Raw genomic sequence first — 25251 nt, 5'->3', positions numbered from 1 at the left:
GTTTCCAAGCATTTCTGGCAGGATGAGGGGAAACAACTTAGAAGCTGAAGGGGAAAAGATCTCAGTTGGATATCAAGGGGAAGTTCTTCAGTATGAGAGTGGTGACACGCTGGCACAACTGCCCAGAGAGGCTGCCGATGCCCCGTCCCTTGAGGTGCTCAAAGCCAGGTTGGGCCCTGGGCAGCCTGGTCTACTATTAAATGTTGGGAGGTTGGGGACAAGGTTGGAGCATCACAGTCCTCGAGGTCCCTTTCCAACCTGGGCCGTTCTGTAATTTATCACTATAATATTACAAAGGTACCATCATGTCTGTTTAAATGCCTTACATAGATTATATCAATTATTAAAAAATTCCATTTGATCATAAGGGGGGAAAAAAAAAGCCAGGAGAAGAAAGACCGAGATCCTCTTTCTGGTGCATAACTTACGCAGGACCATTCCTATACCTGGACGTGCCCCTGAAGTCTCTATCTTTAACACATCAGTCCTCTCCAGTAGATCTTACACTACCAAATGGAAAAGAAAGGAATAAGTGAATCCTTCAACTCTTAATTCTAGTCACCATGCTATCAGCAGTGACCCGACAGGACACCCAAAAGAAAAAACAAATAAAAACAATATAAAAAAAGAATCAGCTATGATGTTTTTCTCAGCTCCTATGGTTTTTTGCATGTCTCTATACACACAGCAGCCTCCTAGCATCTTGACAGTCACAGATGTGACTTGATTAGAACAGCTTGTGTCCATGGCAAGGATATGGCTCAGCATAACCTACTCTCCGCAACAGCTGTTTTACTACAATTATTTTGAAGTACAGTATGGCCCACATAAAGGCCAATGATGATTTAGTAAAACAGCTCCGCTCTCTCTTGAATTTCAGTATGCTCCAACATTCCAGAATTTACTGCAGGCACCACCGCATCCAAATATTTAAATACTTCCATTCCAATGGCTGTTAAATGCTCTGAATGGAGCACACCCATCCAGGGCAAAAGTGCATTTGAACAGACACCTACATAGCAGCCCTGCTGACCTTCCGTGCGTTTTACATTCCATGACTTCTGAGGCCCACTTGGGCTCAGAGCAGAGAAAGTTCAAACATCCTCCCCAGATTCCCCACCATAATTGAGAGAAGGGAGAGGGGCTGCCTCTCATTACACTTGAAAAATGAATGTGCAGAGTTAAAGTGAGGTGTACACAACAGTTAATGACACCAACCAGGGGTACCACACACACACTGTTACAGCCTAGACATTTTTCTAACTGGAATTTTCTTTCTAAGGGAAAAGAGCTCCTTCATTTTCAAAGTCTGTTGGTTAAAAAGTAACTCCTATGTCCCAAAGCATGGAATGTTCGGATCAGCCAGGAGGTCAGATGTCTAAAATCTAAGTAGAGACTGTGCACAGAGTTGAAGTAGTGGAACAGCACTGAACCTAACCTGCATCCAAGTCATTTATGTACTGATGGTATCATTGCCACAAAGAAGGGAAAATCACCTACAGGTGTTGGAACAGTTCTGAAGCTAGAATATTGCCTCTTCAATCTGTACTTCATCTATGACCCTTACTGAGATTGAGACTGTTTATCAGCTGTATGAGAAACTGTTGATCATAGCCTGTGATTAACCACCAGAGGCAAGCAATGAGTCAGCAGCATGAGCAGAGGTGAAAGTAATTCACCTGTGCCACCAGAAGGAGTGTAGCTTGGCTCCACGTCTCCTAGATCTCCTGTAAGGGCTGACTACCAGGAGAGGTAGCAGGCAGGATCTCTTTCTCTGGAGGTCACTCCTTTGTTGAACGTTCGCAGTAAACTCCACATCAGTGAGTATTTTCCATTTAACACAGATTATCTTTCTATCACCATATTCTTTTGTACGAAACAACTGTATAACCTCTGTTTACCTATTGACTGACTAACTGTACAATTGTATAACTGTATATCAGCATCTAGAGGTCCATTTTTAATGCAACACTCTTTTCTTCCTTTCCCATGAGGTGCCAAGAAAGGCAGGGAAAAAGGTAATTTCTGAAACTTTCACATTTCTATAAGGAAGATGGGGACACAACAAACAGCACCAAATACACCATATGGATCAACTACCATTACTATTAGAATGCCAAACCTAATTTCCATCACAGAATGACACATCTCAGGGGCTGGAAGGGACCTCTGGAGATTGAGTCCATCCTGAGTTCTTTTCCATATCTCTCTCCCTACTTTTTTCCCCTCCTCCCCATCACTGGCCTCATTTCCTTTTGCCAGTTTTCTCAATCCTACCCCAACCTGATACTATTCTTTTGCCTTATGTCCCTTCCTGAAGTTTCCTAACAACACACAATTATCTCAGAGTCTTCCCAAGAACTACTCTGTCATTAGATACCTTACTGTATCCAGAATATTCTGCTTCTCTTTCTCCATAATTCAAACTCTTGATACTTCAGTGATCAAAACCCACTTTTTTCTGCACACAAACACCTACCAGTCATAGATAATCCCGCTATCAGAAAGAAGTTTGGACTTGCAGACTTTCTTACCACTCAAGCAATTTTACCTTTCCTTCAACTGGGACCCTACTACTAAAGCAGCAGTTCAACATGTTTACCATGCCCAGCCTGAGGCTTCACAGCCAACACAGACACCACTTCAACCACACCACTGCCCAGAATCCTGTACAAGAAGCACGGAAACCTACATGCCATTAATACTGCAGGCCAATGCTTTGCAGATTTAAGTTACAGAAGAGATGCAAAGTAAGCTGAAGTAACAGAAAGAGGCAGTTGCATGGGAAATGAGTTTGCTACTAGATCTCCTCACTACATACCCTTAGCTGCACCAACGGAAGCACTGCCAGCAGGTGAGGGAGCTGATCTTGCCTTTCTGCTCTGCACTGGTGAGACTTCACCTGGAATCCTGCATCCAGATGTGGAGTCATCAGCTCAGGAAAGATGAGGGACTTGTTGGAGCGAGTCCAGAAGAGGGCCAGAAAAAATATCCCAGGGATGGAACACCTCCTGAAAGGACAGACTGAGGGGTGGGGCTGTGGGGAGAGCTGAGAGCAGCCTGCCAGGAACTCCAGGGGGGCTGTAAGAAAGAATGGGATAGACTCTTAAGCAGGGTCTGTTGTGACAGGACAAGGGGAAATAGCTTCAAGGTAAAAGGGGAGATATAGGCTGGATTTAAGAACATTTGTTGGTGGTTTTTTTTTCTTGTTTTTTTTACCGTAAGGGTGGTGAGCTGTTGTAACAGGCTGCCCAGAGAGGTGGTAGATGTCCCATCCCTGAAGACCGTCAACCTGATCTAGCTGCAGATCTCCCTGTGCACTGCACTGGTGTTAGATTAGAAGGCCTTTTAGGGTCCCTTCCAACTCAAAAGACTCTATGAGATTCCAGATCTTAATTTCCACTTATGCAAAAACAAAAGACGATAAACTGTATTATCATTACTACTTTAGACCTAGAGCTGGAAAATTTACTAAGAAACAAATCTCAGGAAAGGAAAAAAAAAAGGTAATATCATTTGCAGACTTCACATCCAAGCTTTTGATCTACAATATGCATTCTATATTTAATCATTCAAAGAAATATTTAAGTGATTTTAAATAGGCAGTGGAAAAGTGTGCACATGGAGAAAAATCCTGCAAGATTTTACTGACACTAGGAAGAAATAAATCTATTCCTAATTCCAATTTTGCCCCCTTTCTACAATAGATTGCACCAAGACACTAACTTGGATCTGAAAAGACCTAATTAAGTAGACTTGCACTGTACATATGCTTTTAAAAAACATAAGAGCCATCAATGTACTGTTCAAAGGAACACCAACCAAGAACTTCCCATCTACTGCAGGAACTGCAGCTCCTTAATCACCAGATGGGTCACGGTGATTAAGCCAGAAAGCACAGAATTAAGTCTTGGTTGGACTCTGAACTGAAATACATCTGTCACGTAAACTGTCTAAATACGAAAGAGCCACAAATCCTTTATTATGCAGGTAGATTGGAACTAAGACCACGAGCTTTAGTTCTAATTTATTATATATTAATCATTAATGAATTATTAGGAAACCATTCAAAGAAGTTTAAACAACTCTACATCTTGCATATTTCTCAAGCTCTATAAATGTATCTTTAATAATAGATAATTAATTTCTAAACGTTAAATCTAGATTAAATCCTCATTTCTAACCATAAAATAAACCCACAGGAGTGCGGTGCAATATATACTGTTGCTCTATAAGGTCACTTTTCCATGACAACATTTAACCACTGTACCATATATTATTGGTGTACCCAAACCAGTACAGACACACAACATAAGGTTTCTGTGTGTTGATAAGAAAGGTGACCTCTGCAATAGGACCACGTGTTAATCCCCATTCTAACAACCCATTTTCAATTTGTTATTTCCCAAACACTTGCCTACCAGTAGAGACCTGTTACACCTGATCTACCAAGCTTGATACCTTCCCTGCTCTTAAGATGCAGTAACAATAATTTACCCAGTCCTCAGAATAAAAAGTTTTCTTGTTTTAAACGTATTTCAAAATACTACTGTGAGCAGCAAAATACTGTATCTAGTATTTTGCTTTACTGAGGAGTGTCCTCAAAGATGCTGCAGGGTTTTGTTAAAACGCCTGAGAGAATTCCAAGGCTCGGTAATTATCATACTTAGTTAACGATGCCTATTTTCCGTATCCCCATTAATCCTGCTGTTAAGGCAGTGCTGGCTACACACATACAGCTCACCAAGCCAGAGTGGGATTTAATGAATGCATGTCAAGAAGCATAGGGATAAGAGGGACCACAAATTCCACGATGCCCCCATTCCTGAACAGACCAAATATACATCACCATGCGTTTCTGCAAGAAACCTGTTTGCTTTTTGAGACTGGGCGCTACACTAAAGTTCTTTCAGAGCTCACCAGCTGAATAAGGTGCAAGGGCTGGGACACACCATACCGTAACAACTGCTGTTCCTATATCTACAAATCAATAGGATGGGCCAGCTTGTATAGTTTCACCGTAGTGCTTCTCTGTCTGACATGCACTGCTAGGCAATAATAAATTACTTAAACCCACTAAACAACAGCTCTGCTGCTGAGAAACATGGTCTGTGGGCAGCAACCATCTTGATACACAGCAAGAACATTTCACTCACGTTAAACTGTTTGCAAAATCCATTACAACAAACAACAAAACTTGCCTTATTCAATCCTCTGCGCTCTCAACAGGATCCTTAAACTACTGGAGCCACAGAATGGATCTTAAGAAGTGCATTATGACAGCTGCCTCTGGTTCCTTCACTCTCCCCCACACAAAGGGGGATTCACATGTATTCCTTCCAAAGCTCCAGGCAGTGAGATGTTGTTGTGACAGTAAGCATGCCCACAGCAAAGGTCTGTTTAAAAACAGTTCATTAGCAGCAATTCTCACACTAAACTAGAGGTTTCCCTGTCTATCACAAATGAATCCCTTGAAAGCTCAATTCAACCCACAGAAACAGGACAAGAAACAGCAGTTCCCAAGTCTTACGCATACATATGAAATTAAAAACTAACTTAAAATGTTTCTTCAGCTTCATTCTGATGCAGCATCAGAGAGCTCCACATTAGAAATTTCTCAAGAGCAGCATCTTTTATCATTCAAGTTAAGTAACGCTGCTTAGTTTGTATCCATCGATCCTATCTCCCCTCTTACTTTAGACAGCAATTCTCCACTCCCTTCCCCTCCAGAAGTGACTATAATTATTCTATAAAAATAGAGAGCATATGGAATGCTTTCCTCCAAGCAATGGAACAGAGCTCCATAAAAGCAATGAACATTAACAGTTTATTAGGGGTGGTTTCCCTTCCCCACCACCTAGTCACAATGGCTGTGAAATTCTATGCAAGCCATACTGTGAGAGGGTACGAGACAGCTGTGAAAGGATTTGCCTGCATTACACAGGCTTTATTGTTAATTAGCTCACGTACACACACAGTACATAAAAATGGCTTTTTTTTTTCATTTAAGAAGTGATGATTTGTTGAGAGAACGTCCTTTGTTGATATACAGCTAGCACTAAGGTTATAATTTAACATCTAAGCTTCATTTCATGTAGACACTTGACAATGGTGGTCCTGACTAACTTGCTTCTGTTAGTTAAAAGGAAAAAGTGATGTTTTCTTAAGGTATAAACAGACGTCAGATTACTCAGATCAGAGACATTAAGGTGCTAGTTGTACCCTATCATAACAGCCACATGCTTCCAATTACATCTTCCGATCTGTCATCTCCCAAGCTATCAGAAAACCACAAAAATCACTCCCTTTAACAATCTCTTATTTCTGAGTTCTATGAATTACAGGAAGAGTAAATCATTTAGAACTCATACTTGAGGTCAAAAACTAAGTCAGCCCAACTTGTCTGGAGTTGGGGCACATACAACATCCAGCCTTGCACAACCAACAAGTCATTTTCCTAACAGTGGAAGGAACACTACCATAACAATTTATCTATCTTCACCAGCTCCCTGAAATAGACATAATTCTCTTCTAGCTCTTTGTGCTGCACTCCGTATGTTATTTTTTCCTGCACCCAGACCCTCCACCTTCCCTCTCCCTGGTGATTTCTAGGAAAGGGTACCCCAAACTAACATCCCACAGCAATAATCTCATACCTTCTTGGACAGACAGCAGCAGGAGGAGTTACAGGTGGCAAAGCAGAACACTGGGCCCTTGCATACTCTGCATTCCCAGCGCTGAGATCCCTCAGGAAGGAGGCAGAAAGGGAAGCAAAGCGGCAGCAGCGCTAGTTTCATGCCAACCAAGGGCTCCACTTGGCATGGGAAAGGCAGCAAGACTTACCCCACTCCTCTGGAACCCTGCATCAGCCAGATATTCTGCAGAGATCAGCCAGAAAGCTGGCTCAGCAAGCTGACTCAGGCAACTACTTGCAGTAGGACAACACTGTGATGGGACCACTGAGCACTGAGACAGAACATATTACAAGCATGAGAAAGGCTTTCTTTGCCACAGTGAATCGAGAGTTGGTACAACAATAGTCTAAATGCATAACTACCAGCATACAAAGAGTGGCACTCGTTTCTTCCATGACTTCCAGCCACTGGGACTGTTCCTCTTAAAGTGATATTCACTCCTTCAAAGGCTGCGCTTTGGCTGTCAGTGAAGAATATGATGAAAGACATTCTGATGATAAACTTATATTGAACATAAATGTAGGTTCTCTCAGGAAAATGACAGGGACACAAGACCTAACTATCATCTGAAAGTAATCTGAAGTAAGAAAATAATCCACCATGCCATCTAGAAGAAACTGTCTAACAGCCCTTATCAATAGAAATGCAGAAATAGAAGAGTTCCTCTCATTCTTTGGGCAGCGCTGTAATGAAGTTCACTTCGGGGGTTTCCAAACATAAGCACTGTGGACCAAACTTAAGCAGAAAATTAATATTTCACCTGTCCTGTACACATCTGGACATTAAAATCCCCCTGCTCTTCTAGCAGACTCTTACAAAAGCCTCCAAGTCGATGGATCACAGCAGAACCAATCTGCAAACCACTAAGCCAAACAACTAAAAGAATAATGGGGGAAATCCAAGTCCATGAAATAAGGCTTACTCTAAAATAATTAACCATTGAAGCCTGCAGGTCTGCTGATACTTCGCGGCTTTTAAGGGACAAGAAGGTTCCAACTGAAGTACATAATGCATCCATTATTATTTACACTCCTGCTTGCTCTCATAATGAGAAGTATCACTTTTGCCATTGCAGTTTTGCCCATTTTTAGCCCAAACAAAACGTACCACATTCACAAACAAAATACAGAATTTCACACATCTACTAAATACAGATGTATAAAAGCACTAAACTTTCCTTTCCTGGTTTAAATGCAAAGACCGTCACCATTTCACCACATTTACAGGGCAACAGCTTTCCCTGAGATCAATTCAGTAAATTGAAAACAAACAGAAAAAATCCATGAGCTCAAAGCAACATTTGAGGACTCTTCTCCCCTCGTACTTCTGAACCAAGGAGGAAATGCTTTGCCTGAGCAAGGTAAAATATCTGCTTTAATGACCACCGATCTGACCTACTTGTTTTCCTACCTGCATAGTAGATTCAGATCAACTAAGATACCCACAGCATAAAATATGACGTGAATATTGCCTGCTAATCCATGGCTTAAGCCTGACACCTTGTGAGACAACACTTCCTTTAGTCTTGTGGCCTGGCATCCAAGGTCCCAGGGTCCAGTCACATAACAGCAGTCATCCCCTTGGTTTCAATGAGTATTTGGCAGTACCCACAGAGACGTAACTGCTTACAGAACACCCCTGATAGAAAATAAAAGCTTTGGAGTTGCACCATTTGAATTCAATTGTGAACACAGTCTGAGCAACTTTTGGGCAGAGGAAGTGAGAGGGAGCAGACTGTGGCACCGAGAGTTAAACTGCTGCCAAAAGGGTCATCTTCCTGGTACAAAGCCCTTCACATTCCTTCAAAAACTGATTAGAAACACTGTTGATGAAATATATGCTATTTTAAAATTGATTACCAAAGCAAGGAACAGCATGGCGTTCATTCTCTGTGGTCTGATATACTCTTAAAAATTAGGCAAATAATCATAATACATTCTTACTTTGAGTTCTGAATTGAGTTAAAACAGTAGATACATTAACCAGATTACTGGTGTTCAGTAACTCACACACAGTGAGTATCTCTGAAAATGAATCCTACTCAGAAGTGCTTCATACAAGCTATCTCAAAGTAGAAAAATCCCCCAAAAATACTGAAACATAAAACATGATAACTCTTCTTCCTGTCTAATCGTTGGTCTAAGAATTTAGTCACAAGTGACACCCATTAGTCACACAGATATACCATCCCATAGCATTGATACGGCTCCTCAAACCTAAACATGTACTCACACAACAGCAAGAGAACAGGGATCTTCACATTAGGGGCCAAACTTCAAAATCTGCTCTTAAAATGAATTAACAATGAAGCTGATTGAAAGGATACATTTCTTATCTCATCCTAGCTCATGACAGTAACCCCAGAGCCTGGAAGTCATACTAACCAGTTTGAATATTCATCAACTTAATGGCAACCAAAGACTTAGAAATGAATATAGAGCAAAACTACAGTGCTGTGGGATTCCTCCTGCATTAACTTGTTTTGCTCATCTTTACTAGAAAACAAAATTGCTGGAAGGCCACAGTGTTTTGGGGTTGTCTTTTCTTGTTTTTTTTTTTAAGCAGAAAATGAAAGAGGTCAAATTAGACTTTTTGGAACTGAGGGAGAAATTCAGTTTTACCCAATCATTTACTTTCTCCTCCTCCCCCCCCATAGGAAAGTACGGAAGAAAAAGGTCCACTTCATTTTTCTATGCTGTCATAAAAAACATTAAATTGAAAAAAAAGAACAAAAACATTCCAGTTTAACCAGAGGTTTCCACTGTATTTATTTCCAGTGGAATTTCATCAAGAAACATTTTCCCATAGAAAACGTGATGAAATTACCTGGCTTTGAAATGGTAAGCAAAGTTGAGATGTACATCTTAAGAACAAGTTATATTCTCCCCGTACTCTGCATTTCTGGACAAACTGGATAGTATGACATTCCTGTGGTAACTGGGGAAGAACCTCGTGTACAAAAATGGAGAAGTGGTGGATGTTACCTAGCATGTTGTGGTAAAGTGGACTGTCGTGTCCATGGATAGTAAATGCAGTCATGACTAGCGGGACCTCTACACCTGCAGGCAATTACAGAACAAAAGACGTCATTTGCCATTCACAAGGACATGCACACGCATGCGCCCTTGTCCACACGTGGAGGATGGAAGACACACAGGGAACGATCACTCAGCAAGTACCTATCCATCAGGCCAACGCAGTCCTCGATACGCGGACCTATGCACCTGCAGCAAATCCAAATTGGGAACAAGAAGAGAAAGAGAGAAAATGGTTATCTGCAGATCTAAGAAGCACAAACCCCCTCTTTGTGACACACTCTTAATTAAAATTCTAAAGAGAGACTCAAGTCACCACAAAATTATACACTGGGACGAAAACAAACCTGCGAAAGGAACAATAATAGCAACATAACCAGCATCCCAAAGTTGGACCCTTCATGGCTCAGACAGTATTTTAAGCAGGTATCACCTGCACGTGTGGGAGGCTTGACAACAGACTCACCTTTTCTGGATGTTTTCTGAATGATCAAACTGGTGATTACTGCATAGAAGCTGTTCATTTCCAACACATGAGACCTCCAGGAGCACAATGCAAATTCCTCACCCCAAACCCCCGTAATTGATGCAATTGTTTTTCTTACTATTCTAAGTGCCCAGATAGGGCATATATTTCAGAAGTTGACCATACTCTTACCAAGGGAGCTCAAAGATGAGATTCCCATCTAAAAAAAAAAACCTGAGTAAAATGCTGCCTGCTGATTCAAGCATTTAGTCCTAGTATCTGTAGATGCTGCCAGAAGACTTGCATCTGCACATTCAGCAGGTGCTCACCAAAGGCAATGAAAATACAGAGAATCACTTCATGCAGCACCACTCAAGCATAGCCATGAGGGAAGTGCCTCAGAGTTTCCTTGCCCTCACAAGAAACAGTAACCAAAGTAGATAACTAAGTTCTCAGCATTCAAATAAAAAGTCACTTACCCCTTTTGCTCAAGGGTCAAGATTATATGACAGACAGATGAAGGTGAACTTTCAGAGACTAAGACAACCTGACATACTGCAGTGCTAAATGCCCAGCAAGTCCCTTCTTATCCATGGCAAGTAAGTAGCTCTCAATTTTAAGAAAACTAAGCCACTTACTTCAGGTGTTATTTGAAGTATTTAACAATATCTGTAGTGAACTTTCCCTCCTGTTCACTTGAAATTATATTTTACAGAACTGCTGTGATGTGGAAAAAATGATTTTCAATATTTCTTGCGAACAGTGGTTTCCTCTACTAGATGCAAAGTCAAAAGCATATTCATTATGTACCCAAGCAGACATATCATGCATGAAGTGAAAAGGGTTGATACAGTCCAAGAACCAAGATAGAACTTTTCACAAATATTTCATGAAATTTCTGCTGTCCTGGGCTTCACAAGGCTGAGTTTTACCCCATTTTAAGCCAAATCCAACATTCTTCTTTCCAAGGTATTCTCAGCCATTTGCTGAAGACCAGGTGCAGTAATGAAGGCAGCTGAAAAAGTTGTTCAGATATTTCATCTTCTAGCACATCAAGAGAAGCTGAGTTCAGACTCTCACTATAGATAAGGGTCCTCTTGAAACTGGATTTCTGAGAGCCCATTATTAGTTCAGGTGACTAGCAGACACAAAGAGCCGATTGCCTTGCAGTCATTTTGTAACTGTACATTTGTACATCTCTAGAGGTCTGAGAGAATAAGACTCAAACCCAAGAAGAGAGAGATGTTTGGACCTAACCCACTTGAAGTAGCACTGATTTTTGTCTACAATCAATAATCATCTTCAGTGGGTTTTCCCAGCCTCAAACAGAAAACTGTCTAGGTGCACTTTAAACTGCTCGACGTGACTACAAGTACTTAAATACTCTTTGGTTGTCCCAATTGACATGCAATAAATACTGTATGAGCAACAGCAATAGACACTTAGTACAACTAATGAGTTCATTTTCACCATGAAGTCATCAATTATTTTTTCTCTGGAAATATCAGTACAATCATACACATCCATTTATGAACGACATTCAGTCATTTCAACACAGCTTACGCTGAAAACTACACAGAGCCGTTCACCTTACTTTTAGAAATAATTGTTTTCTGAAAGAAAAATCAGTTAAAACAGTTTCAAAAACTGAAGTAATGATCTTTTTCCCTGAGCTAACCCACTTTCCCTCCAACTTTCACAAACATTATTTCACACCAGTTTTCCTTGAGACCAAAAGGCCTTAACTCTACACAGAATTCCAGTAGCAAAGCCACTTTCAATAAGATGATTTCTACTAAAACTCTGCTGCTGAAAACAAAACAGATTATGAGATACCATAAATGGATTAACCCCAGACAAAAGAAAACATTTGTTATGGCAAATACCTGATCAATTGTACTCCTCTGGATAAGGCCTGACGAATCAAAACCAGGGGTTTACGCAGCTAACAGGGAGTGTGTGTTGATACTGATAGCAGGAAAGCTGAATTGGAGTTAGGGGTAGGGAGAAATTTTTCCATCAGCAAAACAGTATTGATCTCCAATTACTTATCATTTCCTGCCATTGAATTTGCACTGTGATGCCAACTGGAATTCAAAATGACTTCAGGGGCAAGGCAGTGTCCTTGTGCCTTCAAATCCTTTCTACCATGGCCTGTCAGCTTAAAGGGATAATGAAGTTTTGGTGAAGAGTAACACATTTCCTTCAAAAAAAAATACTAGTAACAAAACAACTATGATGAGAAGGGGCATCCTCATTGTGTGCTGCCTAAGGAGGAAACAGACTGTCAGATGCTGTTATAGAATTAGTATTTCATTTCTGCAAAAGTGTTGCATTTTGGCTAGCCTGGCAAGAAAAACTGCCAAATTGTTTTCTGACTCCCTTGAACTAAATGACATAGCTGCCCCACGTGCCTCAGACCTGCTTCAAATTGGCTTCAAGTAGCTGATGTTTATCACAAAGTGAAAAGCACAGTTGCTGCATTCAAGGAAGTCACTTCTTGATGCATCTCTTAATGAACATAAGATCAGTAACAGGATTGGCTAATAACACACCTATTTACAGGAGCAGTCATTATATTTGAATAAAGAAAGAATGGCCATTATCAAATCTAATGCTCACAGAAAACACAAACTGGAGCAACATTTTCCCCTGTGACAAGGATGGCTAGAGAACATTACAGAAAACATTAAGAGAACTAAAAACATATTTCAATAACCTGATTCACAGAACAGGACTGAAGGAATGGGCTAAAACCATACTAGGAGCAGTGCTCTGCAGCAGCCCAAGACTCTTCACAAGTACCTAAGCTCCACCTCTACGGTGCTGTGGTTTGATTCCAGCGATTGATCAGACAGAAGAGACATGCCAGATGAAGTAGAGCGTTGGGTTTTTTGTACCGAGCAGTTGCGAGTCAAATATCAAGATGTGCTCCCTCAAGAAGTGGTTTCAACAGGAATTCTGACTGAAGGGAACTTTGGTATTAATTGTGGAAGGAAGGGCATGAAACTAGAGAATTCAGCATTGAAGGAGTGAGGGAAACAGACTGATTCCTTTCTCTGTGGAAATACTCAGCCCCAAGAATGCTGGCAAGACAGAAAACCCACAAACCCCAAACATCTGGAACACTCATTAACAGATTAACATAATGTCATTGTAGGAAGTTTTCAGGAACACTAGAAAATAACATCTATTTTTATCTAGATTGGGGTTTGTGCATGTTGTTTTCATGAGAGGTGATAAACTGTCTAAGTACAAGTATTAATCTTCCAAAAACAGAATGAGGATTTCTGTGAGGAACAGCATTTAACTCATGACAAAGGTACAGTCCCTTATAAGAGAGGCATCTTTGTGGGAGAAGTCACTGGCTCTATAATAGTGGTACTTCATCAGTTCCCTGAGGATTGGCACACTACACTTAATGACACGTTCTTACACTTTTAAGCTGGGCCAGACATCTGCAGAAAGTGAAGGGAAAACAAAGCTCAAGGGATAAATGATACGGTAACTGAGCAGCAAGGAAGCTCGTGCAACCAAGGGTTGCCAACAAATGCTGCCAAGCAGTCACAACTGCCTAATGCCCTTCCTACTTGTTTATGAGCTAGAATGTCCCATGGCCATCAGGAGGTATAAAAACCTCCTACCCAGGGAGGCAGTACCAACCAACTATCTGGAAAATACCAACAGGTATAAAGAAGTGATGAGGAATGGAAAGCTATTTGCTCCTTTCCTAGTCTTGGAGAAATGCAGTTGTTTTATGAAGATTAGTAATACTTCAGTCTCCTCAGAATAGAAGACTGTCCAGAAAGAAAGGTGACACCCCACTCTTTGGTGAGGTTGGAACAGCTACAAGATGCCTCTTATGCAGGGCAGACCATCAGTCTGTCATCCAGCAATGGGTTTGTCAGACTCCATCAAGCTAGCACGTCCACCATCTCTTAAAGCCAGAAACGGAGCTCCTGAAGCAAGCTCATCTTAGCACTCTGTCTTCTTCCTTTCCTTACTGCAAAACTGAGGGTCTGAAGGAAAGACTGATCTGTAACAGATCCTGTCTGCATCTCTGAGATCTTACTTTCATTTCCCCAAAGGCTCGATTATAACTCGATTTGCAAAACCAGTAAAAGGTCTCATTTTGAATGGCAACAGCTGTTGACATCAAGATTACATTGAATAATTTACCAGCTGAATTTCAGCTGCCAAACAGAAAGGGCCTCTTGTGGAAGATTATTTCTCTGGCTCAAGTTTTCTCTTTCTCCCTCGACTGTCTCTTCCTTTCTGCGTATCCTGGACAGCACTAACCTCCTCATCAAAAAGACATTTCTAATGCATGTGGCCAAAGCAAGACAAGACCTGTGTATTTGATTACTGCTGTTTTGTTGCACAGGTTCTTAATTTTGGCTCAGCTGCATAGTCTATGTATTTTCATGCATAACAAGTGACTAACTGACGATAATACTTAGAACCTGAGAAACTGATCCTCAAATTCAGACTCCTGCAGAATATGGCTCCTGGGCAACCCTTTGCGTCTCATAGAAGCGCTACAGGGTTACCTCAGCAATACTAAGGAGCAAAGATGGCAAGTCCATCAACAAATAAAATAAAGACATTGTACAGGCCTAGACACACAAATATAAGTGGCAGCAGTTGTTACAAACCAATGCTAGCTAGCAGGAAAACTGTGAAAAAGATATTTAATGGGGTTTCCATACAGAATGTAAGACTTTTTCTGATAAGCTGCTGAATATTCATGACAAACTTGAACATCAGAATCTGGAAACAAAGCTGTGCTCCACTGCTGCACAGTATTCATTTTCAGAAGCAGGACAAGTGCTTTACAAAGTCAAAACTACACCTGGATTGTAACGGCTAACAAAACCCAACTGGGATGGTTCATGTCACAGAACTTACCCTTGGGTGCAATTTGGATGACACGGGTGGCACTCACGATCCTCATCGGCATACTTGAAAATGAAACTGTTTGCCCCCTGCAAGCCATCAGGACATTTCTCCACACAGTTCGGACCATCCTTAAAATGGAAACACTTTGTGCAGTGGTCAGGCCCCTGGAGAACACGGAAGAAGCAGCAGATTCAAGTTACTCCATTTTTCCCTTCTGCACTAGAATTGCAGGTTCTAGCCTGACAGCACAGACAGCAGTAACTGCAGCAGTGGGTCTTTCCCAGCAAACTCCACAGCTCCAGCCACTACTGAAGAGCAGCACACACATATATCTTGGTGGTTCTGATCACAAACTTACTCTGCAGAGCATAAGAATAATTCTAGTTTCTAAATAGGTTTCACCACATTACCAGCATGCTTCACACAACAGGCTTCACGTCTGCTTTAACCCTATACACACAAAAACAAAAAGAGGTAGAGTGATCCACTGCCTCCACAATCCACATCACTTCCCACACTGCCTTCTCCCTGTGGCATCTGGCAACCCTTCAAGTGATCCTGTGACAAGGTCTTCTTCATATATACATAGTTTTAGCCTTAGCCCAGCTAAGGCTCCTGAGCAATGTAAGCAACACTTTAAGCCAAATACTGTGTCCTGTTTGCGCACTGTTCTACAACTCTATACTCATGAGTCCTCCTTCAAGTCCCAGTTTCTCTTACTGGCTGAAATTCGCAGTGTTACCTTCTTGCTTTGCTGCAGCATTGCAGAAAGCAGAATGGTACAGCAAAAACAATTATGAGAGCAATGAGCAGTGTCATGTGTTTGTTTTCCTTACAGTCATTAGGTTACGTCAGAGAACCAAGGAAAAAAGCTACAGGTTAAGTCTTGTCGGTACTGAACAACCTAAAATACAACTCCTTGCATCCAAGATGCTTTCCATCTTAGCAAAATAAACATGACCAAAACAAGAAACAATTGGTATCCAACAAAAGGACGATAACCTTTGAAACAAGACTCGCTGCTCATATAAGATAATACTGCCATCATAAAGATGACAGTTGCAGTTGAAATTCCTTTTTTGGATGTGTGTTAAAAATGCTGCACCAGAACAGGCCTACATACATAGAAAAAAACAACAAAACACAAGATAACATTGCTCGAGCTTTCTGAAAAACTGAGACAAAGTCCCCCTTTTTTGGAGGGGGAAATAAAACAAACCTGAAACCACAATGAACAGGACAGAACTGAACACCATGAATAAAAGCAGTTAGAGAAGGTTCAAACTGCAACTGAGTACTACCTCACATTTAAAGACTTGGATGTAACATTTAAGGCATTAATACAACTCAAGAAAGGACTCCTTTTTCAAAGCATCTTCTAAAGCACTCTAATACACCCAAGTTCATTCCTAGAATCTGCTCAATACATGCAGAGTACTGCTCCTACATGCAGAGGAAGTGCATTTTCTGCCCACATTAATGTTGATTTTCAACAGCTACTTTCCATTTTCTAAACAGAAGATACCTATGCTTCAGCACATTTTAACAGCCAACTAGCCCACAGTGCACTCAGTGTTGCTCTTACCGGCCCATAGCACGTGATCATGTTGTCTTCCATCTTCTCACACTGGGGATCACACTCCACACAAACAGAACCATTTGCAAACTCTCGAAATTCCCTAGGATAATATTTTGCAGGCAGGTTAGGAAAAAGCAAAAGCGAGTCTGAAGCTGAGCAAAAATGGCTGCCTCTTCACCTGGTGCTAATCATCTCAGCCTCGTTAAGCCTGTGGACCACACCAGCTGAGATCACTCCATTTAAATGCATTAGGCTGCTTTACAACAGCTGAAAATTGAGCCCAATCAGCAAAGTCACTCAAAAAAAACAAAAGAACTCCTCCCCAAGTCTAGGGCAAATTCCATTCTATAATCAGTACAGTTCAGAACATTCTAGAACAAGTGCTGGTGATAGCATCCAAATAGAGCCTCTCTTTGCAATCTTACTGATCAGGCACCATGGCAGAACCACCCATCAAATGCTGCAGGGTTTGTGGTCAGATGGTTCTGAAGCACACAAAAAGACAATTTTCCAACCTTTTTTAAGCACATGGAAGTATATTCTGCCACTGTTCTTTTTGCATGCACTGCCCAGAAGTGTTTAAAATATTTTCATGCACTTATAGCACTTCCAACCCTCTCTCCATAACAGTTACACGATTTAACATACAAGGCAGGAAAAGAAAGAAACCATGCAGCGCTTTTATTTTCAATTAGCACCTTGAGAAAAACACAATTAAAATCATTCAGAGGGTTTTTTTTGTTCATTTTTGTTTGTTTTATCTTTATTATGCAATAAATTCATAGGACCTTGCTATGCTGTTATACAGGATGCTGAACTCCACCTGCTTCCCTCCAAAGCCTAATTATCAATTACTCCTACTGCAAGTAACACGAGGAGCTTTGCACTATTTTACCATTATCAGACAGCCTTGACCAGCTTTGTCTGCTCAGCATTTAGGCTATCTAGCCACTAGGAAAAAAATGGTTCACACGCACAGCAGGTTTTCTTATTTCTATTCCTGTACACAGATAAATAATGTAAAAAACACCGGTAAATCTTCCCACACAAGTTCAGATTGTCAAACAACTAAAAGTTTTCCAACAATCTATTTCACCCAAAGGCAGTAATACTGAAAATGGAACTAGATATTGCTTGATGTAAAGACAAAGTAACTTACACATTAAATTCTGAAAGATCTGATCAGCATTGTTAGGAAACAGTACCACAGAAATACCTTACCCATCATACAGGTTACAAGACTCAATGCAGGTCCTCCCCCTAATGAAGCGCTTGCAGGAGAGACACTGGTCTGGACCCGGCCCCCAGCAGCCATCACTTGAGCATAACTCGTTACACACCATTCCATCAGCAGCTACAGAAAGAGAAGATACTATCATTAAATTACCTAGTCCCCTGAACTCCAAGGGAAAACATTTCATCCAGCATCCAAAAAAAGAAGCAGATAATTCCCTAGAATTACAAAAAAACAAGTCCCAACTCTTCCTTGATCACAGCAGAAGTCACACAAAGAGATGATGTGGCAAAATTCCACTTAGAATCTAATCATGAACATTTGTGAGGGGTAAAAGGCCTCCAGCCTCAATAGCCTTGAAGACGTTACAAAATTACAGATTCAAAAGAGAACACATCCCCTACACAGCACAGGTGCCCCCCAGGCAGGCCCAGCCTGATGAACAGGATTCTAAAACGCAGCCAAGAACAGAATTAACACTACTTACCACTGAACCCTTACAACAGAGAAGCCAACCTCAGCATTAGTAAGATGGCTGTTCTGCCTCAAGAAACAACAAACCAAAGAAGCTTCCCTGGAACTGCTCTGCTTTGAGAAACAGAAGTCACTACTGACAGGTTCTTAGCAAAACCACTTGCAGGTAGGCCATGAGCCGCATGAAAAAGAAGAACTGAACTCACCCCACCGGTGAAGAAGCTCTGTGGCCATGCAGCACTCCTTCTCAGAAAGCTCCAGCTCCAAGAAATGCCCTCCCTTCTCTGGCTGGTCCTTATATGAGCTCCGTGTGGCTGCCCCTGGGTCCGCCCCTTTCTGGCCAGCTGCGGAGCACAGGTGCTAACGGTTTAACGGTTTGCCCCTGACCCCCTGGGCAGCCACAGCCCTTCACCAGGTGCTTCATCAATAATTCAAGCCCTGAGCTAACCGTTCTCCTACAGCAGCTGTTCAGAGATGATTCTAGAAGGGGTTCTGCTGTATGCAGTACATTGCAGAAAAGCAGACATAACTTTGGTAATGGGAAGTCATGCCTCACAAAACAGAAAACTTGCTCTCTGAGGCAGTCAAGTAGACAAGGAAGGTCTGTTTAATACAGAGTGGGAAATGTGATCTGATGCAGATAGGAAGAAGGAAAAACATTAAAAAAAAAACAAACTAAAAAGCTTATTTTCCACACAAAACAATGCTGGATGAAAAGTTTTTCTCTGAGATGACTATTAAAGCTCAGCAAAGAGCTCAGGTTTAACCTCAAGACAGAATTAAGAATAAGCATCAACAGTTCTAGGAAACACCAGTTCAATATGCTGCACTTAGAAAAGTATACTGAATGTTCTGATTTTTTATTTTTCTAGAAGCAGAACAGAGAAAAAACAGAAACAATAATCAGCACAGAAAACCACTATGCACACACAGTTTGAGTACTACACCCAGTTCCCATTTGTTTCTTTTGGAAAGGATGAAGTGAGAAAAATAGTGCTGCAGACCCGATCACAATGAGGGAACAAACAGTCCTAGACACAGGTGAGGAAGGATACAACAAACTTCTATGATAACAAGTAGAAAAGCACAGAGCAATTTTAACAGCTTCCAAGTCCCTTGAGAGCATTCAAAGAGATGGGAACCCACTAGGCTTCAAAACAGCTTTTTCATCTTATAAAGTACAGATTAAGATGTAGAATTCCCTGGCACAGGGAGACGGCCTTAAACTGGATGAGGGTAGATTCAGACTAGACATTAGGAAGAAATTCTTTACTGTGAGGGTGGTAAGACACTGGCACAGGCTGCCCAGTGAGGCTGTGGATGCCCCCTCCCTGGAAGCATTTAAGGCCAGGCTGGATGGGGCTGTGAGCAGCCTGGTTTACTGGGAGGTGTCCTTGCCTATAGAAGGGGGTTGGAACTAGAGGATATTAAAGGTCCCTTCTAACCCAAACCATTCTATGAGAAGTATTACTATTAATTGTGATTTATAAATTCTTTGGTGCAAAAGTGACTGAAAAGACAGCAAAGAGTTTTTTGTATTAAACAGAAAAAAAACCAGCAGCCCACAGAGTAAAACATTGTCCAACTTGAAACAAAAACTCAACTTCAATAAAGTTAACAGAAGATGAGGGAAAGGTGGCTCCAAACAACAGAATTATGTATTGCTATTTTATACAAATTCTTCACTACACAAATGAGAGATGGTGGAAATGAGCAAAGAGCAAATCAAACAAATACTCCCTCCTCAGAATCTGAAGAAAGTCCATTTCTACTAATTTAGCCAAACCCCACCACGTGGAAGCGCTGAACTCATATTCTGAATTCTCTTCTCCATGATGAAACAGTTTATGTAAATAGCTCCTACAGTCGAGTGAGTAGATCAAAAATAACAACTGTCTCCTAAATATCAGAGACAGCAAATTCATCAACGCTTTCTTCTCTGATCCACTAAAAACAGCTTGAGCAAAGCACCGAGGGGTATTTTAAGAAGCCAGAACACTACCAGCAAACTTACAACTCCCCTCACCTGCTTTTCAGTGTTTCCACACACAGAAAACACCTATAGAACAGCGCACCTTCACAGGGGGACAACAGCATAACCAACACTTGAATGGCAACAATCATTCCAATTTCCTTCTTCTTTTGGATGAAAGCTCAAGTCAGCTACAGCCAACAAGAAAGTAATTAAACAAGGAATAATTGCAGGTGGCCATTTAATTCCTGTTGGGCGATGAATTCTCAGAGACTGCAGCACAGCATGAGAGACCAGAGCTATTTAGCACAGTGTTACATTAAGACACCTTATTCTCTTGCCTTGAACTCTACTGCAAATCCAGAGTCATTCTGCTGAAGCCAAAGGAGCTACAAACATCAAACAAACCCCACAGATAAAAAAATAATTTCCAAATCAGTTCTAAACCTAACTTTCTTTTTAAAAGTATGGTAACATTCTTATAGAAACTACCTGAAGCCAGAAGTTCCACTATCCTACTACTGACTGAACTTCACTGAAGCTGAAGGAGCTAGGTAAAAGTTTCATATTATCAAATGCAATATGCAACCAACATTCCCTTTTCCACCTACTTTTACACCATTCAGTGCAACGCGGGCTTTGCACACTTAGATTCAGGAGGGTAACTAATGTGGTGCTACTGAAGGTCCCTTCTGGCCTGGTTCATCATTGCCTGTGAAGCTCTGGATGATGCAGATGGTTCTGGGGGAACCCCAGTCTTGCCATGAGATTCAGAGCACACTTAAAGGCTCCCTTAGAACAAACTCCAGCACTTCATGCCTGCTCTGCCCACCTCAAGGAGTCTGGTGGTGATGACCAGATGGTCACCAGACCCACGCATGGGCCCTGCCTCACAGTACCTGCTGCAAGGGTATCTGGGTTTAACAGACATTTTCAGGCTCCAACTGTATCAAGAAATAAAAAGGAATAACCATCTGAGACTATTTTTAAACAATCGAACCTTTTACACCAGCAGTCTTATTTTTCAGTCAATGATTGGATTTAAGAACTCGAAAGGAAAACTTAAAAAACATCTTACTTAAGAGATCCCTTTGTGCTCCTCCTCGATCCCAAGAACACTTTAGGTTCTAATACAGTTTTATACACTCTCATCATCCAAAGGCAGTTTCCTATTTTTCCTAATGTTTTTGTAACTCAATATTACGCTTTTATTATCAGTCATTCTCCTTTCTTCCCCCTCAATTATTAGACTACTCTGAATTCAGAATTCCTTTCTTCAAATAGCAGCGACACTGTGACAAGATCACTCCGGGTACAGGCAGAGCCACATCCAAATGAAATGAAGAGCTTTTGCATGAAGTTAAGATTATCCTATTGGAATCTAGCCAACAAAGTACCAGCAGTGTGAGAAAAGAAACAAGCAAAACAAAATCACTGTTTCCTTATTTCTTCTTATTTCCTGCTTATTTCTGAGTTTCTTTCTGCTTATTTCACTTTCACAAACCAAAAAACAAAAAAACAATCCATTAAGTTTGTCTTTTCTTTTTTCAAGGATGTCTAAAGAGATGTTTGACTTTCAGATGTATTACTGGACATTTTCAGTGGCTGAGAATGTTCAGAAGCTCAAACATATCCTACGGCCACATGTGAAAGGAAAGAGCAAAAAAGCTTTTGACAGGAACTTATTTTCATTAGGATTTTTAGAACAAATGCTCATTAATCAGTGGGGTCACACAGGTTAGAATTTCCCCAAACTAGATAAAACACAAGAGAGTTAGCTTAGAAAAAGGGAAAAAATGGCTCCGTTCTTAGGGGCCTCATCCAAAGCTCCTCAAACTCAACTGAAACACTCCTGCAGACTTCAGTTAGCTTTGTATGAAACCTGACACTTGATATTCAAGCTTTTAATTGGTGGCTAAACTGACATAATTCAGAACAACATTTATAACAACCTTTGCCTGGAAAGGTTTCCCTGCATAATGCAGGCGTCAGTAGAGTTGACAGCAATTATTTAAATAGCTTCATATAAGAGGCCATTTTTATCTAGATTTATTTTGTGCGCTCTTGTATTTATCATGAGTTGTCTCTGACTTGTTCCATAAAATACCCATGCTGGGAAAAAAAAAAGCCCATTCTTGACTTCAGCACAGAGCTGTGGTAAAATCTAACCACTGGAGTGCATTTTCTAGCAAGTAGATTTATCATCATTCACTGTGCATTGATCATCTTCATAACAGAATAAGGCTTAAGCACAAACTGTGTTTAGTACTACAAGTTATAGCAGGAGACAATCGAAAGTATACAATTGATGAGAGGACCTGAGAAAACAGCATGGAGCTGCATCAGGGGAGGGTCAGGTGGGGGTTGAGCAAAAAGCTCTGCACCAGAGGGCCGTGGGCATGGAAAAAAAACAACTTTGGGAGACACCATCAGGCTGTGCTAAAGGTGCAGCAGCTGCTGAAAGCTCAGCTCATCCTTCACACTTCCCTTCTAACACGCTTCCAAATCTCCCAGGCTCTGTGCAGTTCACAAGCATCTCACCAGTGATCATGGGCTGCAGCAATTCCCACTGACTGAAGTCCATTGTCATTATTTTCATTTAAAAAAAGAAGAAACTTACACCAAATTCTGCTGTGTCAGCATTATCTCACAGATAAGCTTTACTACAGACTGCACATTCCTAGGAATATTTAACTCCCTCACTGATATTTTAGTATTTCATTACTTTTAAGTTCAGCAGAAGACAATTTTGAACCGTGTGGGAAAGATAAATCACCGTTTCACAGTTTAAAATAAAGATCACCTCAATAAGAGGCTGGTTACATGAACTTAGAAGCTCATACATGCATTTTAAATGTCTGCTGTAACCTGTTCTAAGCCATTTGCAATCACTAGGCAGTAAGGAAAGCAGTAACAAGCTGACAGTGCCTCAAAATACACAAAGAACTAATAATAAACACACCAGAGTGTGGCTGTAATAATTAACGTGGTCTAGACTGGTTTCTTTGTGGGAAATGGTTCGAAAAAAATCTTTAATGGGTATTTTTATTAACAATTCACACTCTGCTAGTTGCCATGTAAACAAACAGTATTTCCACCACAGATGCTACACTTCAATCCTGCAAATATTTACGTATGCTTTAACCTTCATCATTCAGATCAGGCTTGTTTGTCACTCAGACGTGTGCATACACGCAAGTGCCTGAAGAATGTGGGTCTGAAACAGGCAAAAGAACCAAAAGGCAGAAACTGAAGCCCTGGTGGCTTGCCCTCAGACCACAAACACTCAGACCACAGAAGATTTTAAGCTCTCCAAAACTCCAGTATGTTGCCATCTCCTGAACATCACAGATGCTTCCAAGCATGCTGGACAAATGCATCTGGCTTGAAGGACCAGTTCTGTCTTACCCAAAGTAAGGGTGAAGATTTTAGTTAGACACCTAACCTGCAGCAGAACCCAGTTACCCCCAGAGAGGTGCTGACTGACAGGTAGAGTTGAAGCGCAAGGTAGCTCTTCTCATCTAATGCTGACTCTCCAAAGGCCACAAAACATCTCTGATTAATTCATACAAGACGTGCATAGATAGAAAACCGTTGTTACATTTTTGATTCAGGAAATTAGCAGCCCAAGACATTGCATTCTGATCTAAGTAACCCGGCCCACAGCCCACGTTCATTAAATACAGCCCATTTAATAAACATAGCCTACAACTCATTTTTAGAACTAAATCCCTGGTAGTGTATCTTATATAGTTACTTTTCAAAGGGAAATGAAAAAGAGATCTGTTTTTCTCATGAAGATTCTCCCGGTGTAAAATTGCATAGAACATCTTCAGTAGTATTTTTCTTCCTGGGAAATAAAAGCTTCTACTACAGCAAATCCTCAACACGGTCAAAGTCAAATAAAGTTCACATTTTCCCTTTGTGTGCAAATGTACTGACAAGACTTACAGCACCAGAGTGCAATTTGTCAGTATGTTCTACTTTGCATTTGCTCAGGAAGTCTGAGTTTCAACAGCTGTAGCCATTTCCAAGACACTCCAATTTAGTAACCACTGGCAAGGGCAAAGAGGTATTTGATAAAGCAGTCCCAACACCTGCTATGGGACTACCATCCCAAGAGCTGTGTCCAGCTGGCCACCAAGTTCACCCAAGCAGTTTCCCACTGTCTTCTAACATGCAGTAAGTCATGCAGCTCTTGAAGCAAAAAGCAAGCACTACTTTATTTTGGAGCTAGGGAGCTTATGTTGCATCCTATTACTTCCTTTTCATACCGAATCTCTCTGGACATGAGTTGTTTTTGTCGCTGCAATTATTTGCTGTTTCTTTAAATGATGCATCATTATCAGATTGCTACAGCTAACCTTGATGTAAAAAAGCAAAGACATAAAAACAGCAGAGATCAGCAAGAACAATAAGTTTCTTCCACAGAGCGCAGCCTTACATGGTAGAAAGGAATCCCGTGTTGTCTGGAAATTTCTTAGGTTCTTGTATCTCACAGTAAAACTGGACCACTAGGATCCTACTGGAATACAGTTGAGCAGCAAGAGGTTTGGGTCCCCCAGTACAAGAAAGACAAGAGAGCTGTTGGAGAGGATCCAAAGGAGAGTCTCAAAGATGATCAGAGGGCTTCAGCACCTCCCCTACAAAGGCAGGCTGAGGGAGTCAGGCTTGTTAAGCCTGGAGAAGAGAAGGCTGCAGGGTGACCTCATTGCAGCCTTCCAGCACCTAAAGGGAGCCTATAAACAGGAGGGGAGTCAACTCTTTGCAAGGGTAGATAACAGCAGGACAAGGGGAAAGGTTTTGGGTTTTAAGTTGAAGAAGGAAAGATTTAAGTTGGATGTCATAGGGAAGTTCTTTACTATGAGAGTGGTGAGGTGCTAGAACAGCTGCCCAG

The 25251-nt window shown here is 41.2% G+C and overlaps 1 protein-coding gene across 3 annotated transcripts in view; it reads right to left on the bottom strand.

Moving 5' to 3' along the window:
* ERBB4 (erb-b2 receptor tyrosine kinase 4) overlaps positions 1–25251 on the bottom strand; it is a 481597-nt gene that overhangs the window by 104482 nt on the left and 351864 nt on the right. For 2 of the 3 annotated variants that reach the window (XM_072342439.1, XM_072342441.1), the window contains exons 13-16: positions 17896–18028; positions 16681–16774; positions 15105–15259; positions 9680–9754 (exon numbers count right to left, since the gene is read on the bottom strand). In XM_072342439.1, coding sequence (XP_072198540.1) covers positions 9680–9754; positions 15105–15259; positions 16681–16774; positions 17896–18028 — 457 coding nt within the window. Of the gene's footprint in view, positions 1–9679; positions 9755–9874; positions 9920–15104; positions 15260–16680; positions 16775–17895; positions 18029–25251 lie in introns of all 3 variants that reach the window. The other variant, XM_072342440.1, reaches the window with a different exon arrangement.

The sequence above is a fragment of the Excalfactoria chinensis genome, chromosome 7 (assembly GCF_039878825.1).
Source record: "Excalfactoria chinensis isolate bCotChi1 chromosome 7, bCotChi1.hap2, whole genome shotgun sequence".
Classification (NCBI taxonomy): domain Eukaryota; kingdom Metazoa; phylum Chordata; class Aves; order Galliformes; family Phasianidae; genus Excalfactoria; species Excalfactoria chinensis.
Note: the sequence above shows the minus strand (reverse complement) of the source record. Positions and strands in the feature narration are given on the sequence as shown.